This window comes from Sinocyclocheilus anshuiensis, unplaced genomic scaffold, assembly GCF_001515605.1.
Source record: "Sinocyclocheilus anshuiensis isolate Anshui unplaced genomic scaffold, SAMN03320099.WGS_v1.1 scaffold603, whole genome shotgun sequence".
NCBI classification, from domain to species: domain Eukaryota; kingdom Metazoa; phylum Chordata; class Actinopteri; order Cypriniformes; family Cyprinidae; genus Sinocyclocheilus; species Sinocyclocheilus anshuiensis.
In genome coordinates, this window is record NW_015551055.1 from 665186 (window position 1) to 667956 (window position 2771).

Consider the following 2771-nt stretch of genomic DNA (forward strand, 5'->3'; position numbering starts at 1 on the left):
GCAGGAAAAACTGCTCTTAGTGGTACCCAAGACCAAGACGGAAACGGTGATGGAGCTGGCCCATGCTTTTCCGATGGCCGGCCACCTGGGAGGGGAAAATACCGTACTGCGCATTCGGGACCGGTTCCACTGGCCGGGATTGGACGCAGAGGTAAAACGGTTCTGTCGCAGCTGTCCAATGTGCCAGCGGACGTCCCCCCGTCGTCCTCCCCCCAGCCCGCTAATACCACTGCCAGTCATCGACGTGCCCTTCGAGCGGATCGGGATGGATCTGGTGGGGCCACTGCCAAAGTCGGCCCGGGGTCACGAACACATCCTGGTTGTCCTAGATTACGCCACGCGCTACCCAGAAGCCATCCCCCTGCGTGCAGCTAACGCAAGTAAAGCAGCTGAGAACGTCAGTCTACCACCCCCAAACAGACGGGCTCGTTGAAAGGTTCAATCAGACGCTCAAGCAAATGCTGCGATGGGTGGTGGCCGAAGATGGGCGCGACTGGGACCTAATGATCCCGTATGTGCTGTTCGGCATCCGCGAGGTACCCCAAGCCACCCCAAACCGCAGCCTCGTAGAGCACGTACGGGAGATGAGGGAATGGATCGACAGGGTAATGCCGCTGGTTCGAGAACACCTGATCACCGCGCAGCGTGCCCAGCGACATCTGTATGACAGACCCGCCCAAGCCCGAGAATTCCATCCGGTGGACCGCGTGACGGTGTTGGTCCCCACAGCAGCCTCCAAGTTCTTGGCAACCTGGCAAGGTCCCTACACCATCGTGGAACGAGTGGGACCGGTCACGTATCGAGTTCGACAGCCGGGCCGTAGGAGAGGTATAAACAATAATTGACACACATAAATAGAACATAACACATATGATAAATATGAGCCTTGTTCAGACTGTCAGACCAAATCCGATTTTTGTGCATATACGATTGGAATCCAATCTGGATGACTGACTGTCCACACTGTGTATCGCAACTGTTCAAATCTGATTTGTGTCCCGTAGTGCTCTATCGTTTTACTGAATATCTGCATTGGTTTCTATGTATATTGTCTTTATTCACTTGACTTGCACTTCGCAAAAAACACAAACTTGATTCTGCAAAGAGTTAAGCATGTTTTCTACAAAAAAGTCTGACATGTTTACTGCTTTAAGGCCGCATGTATACCAAAGGGTTAGGATTAGGGTTAAGGTTATGCTATGATTCAGAATATCTGCTGAAGTAATATGGCAGACGCATCGCGAATTAAATATTTTTCCAATAATTATTTTTCATAACAATAATATTGTAGTCCAGAAATTCCATCTGGTAAAGACATAAATAGCTCAGCATGCTCCTGGCGTTTTAAAAAACACAATTTGAACAACAATTGATAAAAATACGCCAGCCTCGGGGGAAAAAAAATGCTTTGGTGGACACGTGGTCTAAGTGGCATGAGGAAGTGAAAAAGATATGCTAAATCTGATCTGACTGGTCAGACTGAAACGGATTTCCAGCAACGCGATTTGAATAGGATTTCAAACCAAAAATGAATGTAGCTCGAAACGGATTAGCAAAAATTGGATTTCATGTAGTTTGTTGCCGTTCAGACTATCTAAATATGATAGGATTACAATCGGATTTGCACAAAAATCAGTTTTGGGCTGACAGAACGAGGCTATGGAAGCTTAAACGTGTGTGCGATGCATGAAAACCAATGAGGTTATGTTCTAGTTTGTTCTAACACAAGCTTCCATGTTTACCATGTATGATGTGCTCTGTGTGTGTTTATATGTGATTAAAAGCCTAAATGAAATCCGTATAATATAGTAATAACAATAAATTAGCCCTATGGTACCTACTTGTTGTTAATTAACATTACTCAGCATTATTAAATTAACATTACTCTTAATTATATAATTGTAACAAGGACATCTTAAAACAGTGATCCTCAAATATGGCTCATGAGATCCACTTTCCTGCAGAGTTTAGCTCTAACCCTAATCAAACACACCTGAGTTTGCTTATCAATGTCTTCAAGATCATTAGAAAATGACAGGTAGGTTTGTTTGATTAGGGTTGGAGCTAAACTCAGCAGGAAAGTAGATCTCGCGAGCCAGATTTGAGGATCACTTTCTTAAAATAATGTGTAAATGGAAATCAGAAAATTATTTTAATTTCATGTCATAAATTGTATTTATGAGGTTTTTCAATCTGGTTTTAAGTCTGCTCACAGCACTGAGTCTGCCCTCTTGAGAGTGTTAAACGATATTTATCTCTCCACTAATTCTGGAGACTCTGTGGTTCTTATTCTTTTAGATTTATTGGCCGCTTTTGATACAGTTGACCACTCCAGACTCTTATCCAGACTAGAGTCCTGGGTGGGTCTAAAAGCTACCGTTCTTAATTGGTTTCAGTCATACCTGTCTGACAGAAAGTTTTTAGTGAAGCTGGGTAATTTTACCTCTTCCAATGCACCTCTGACCTGTGGCCTACCGCAAGGCTCTATATTAGCTCCTTCTCTATTTTCTCTCTACATGCTACCTCTGGGCTCTATTCTAAGGAAACATGGTGTCTCTTTTCATTTCTATGCAGATGATACTCAAATCTATCTACCAATCAAAAGAAACAATTCCGCAGCGATTACCTCTCTTCAGCAATGCTTAGAGGAGGTAGGAGGTTAACTCGCCCAAAATGTTCTCTCCCTAAATGAAGACAAGACCGAAGTAACTGTTTTTGGTTCTTGGTTCTATTCTCAGTATATACGCCCTGATTTGGACAGTTTATCTGTT

The 2771-nt window shown here is 43.8% G+C and overlaps 1 protein-coding gene across 1 annotated transcript in view; it reads left to right on the forward strand.

Moving 5' to 3' along the window:
• The window catches only part of LOC107661975 (melanocyte protein PMEL-like), a 6571-nt gene extending 6138 nt beyond the window's left edge, over positions 1 to 433 (forward strand). Inside the window, exon 5 of the mRNA XM_016451801.1 lies at positions 5 to 433. Coding sequence (XP_016307287.1) covers positions 5 to 433 — 429 coding nt within the window. The remainder of the gene's footprint in view (positions 1 to 4) is intronic.
• Positions 434 to 2771: the final 2338 nt, after the last annotated feature.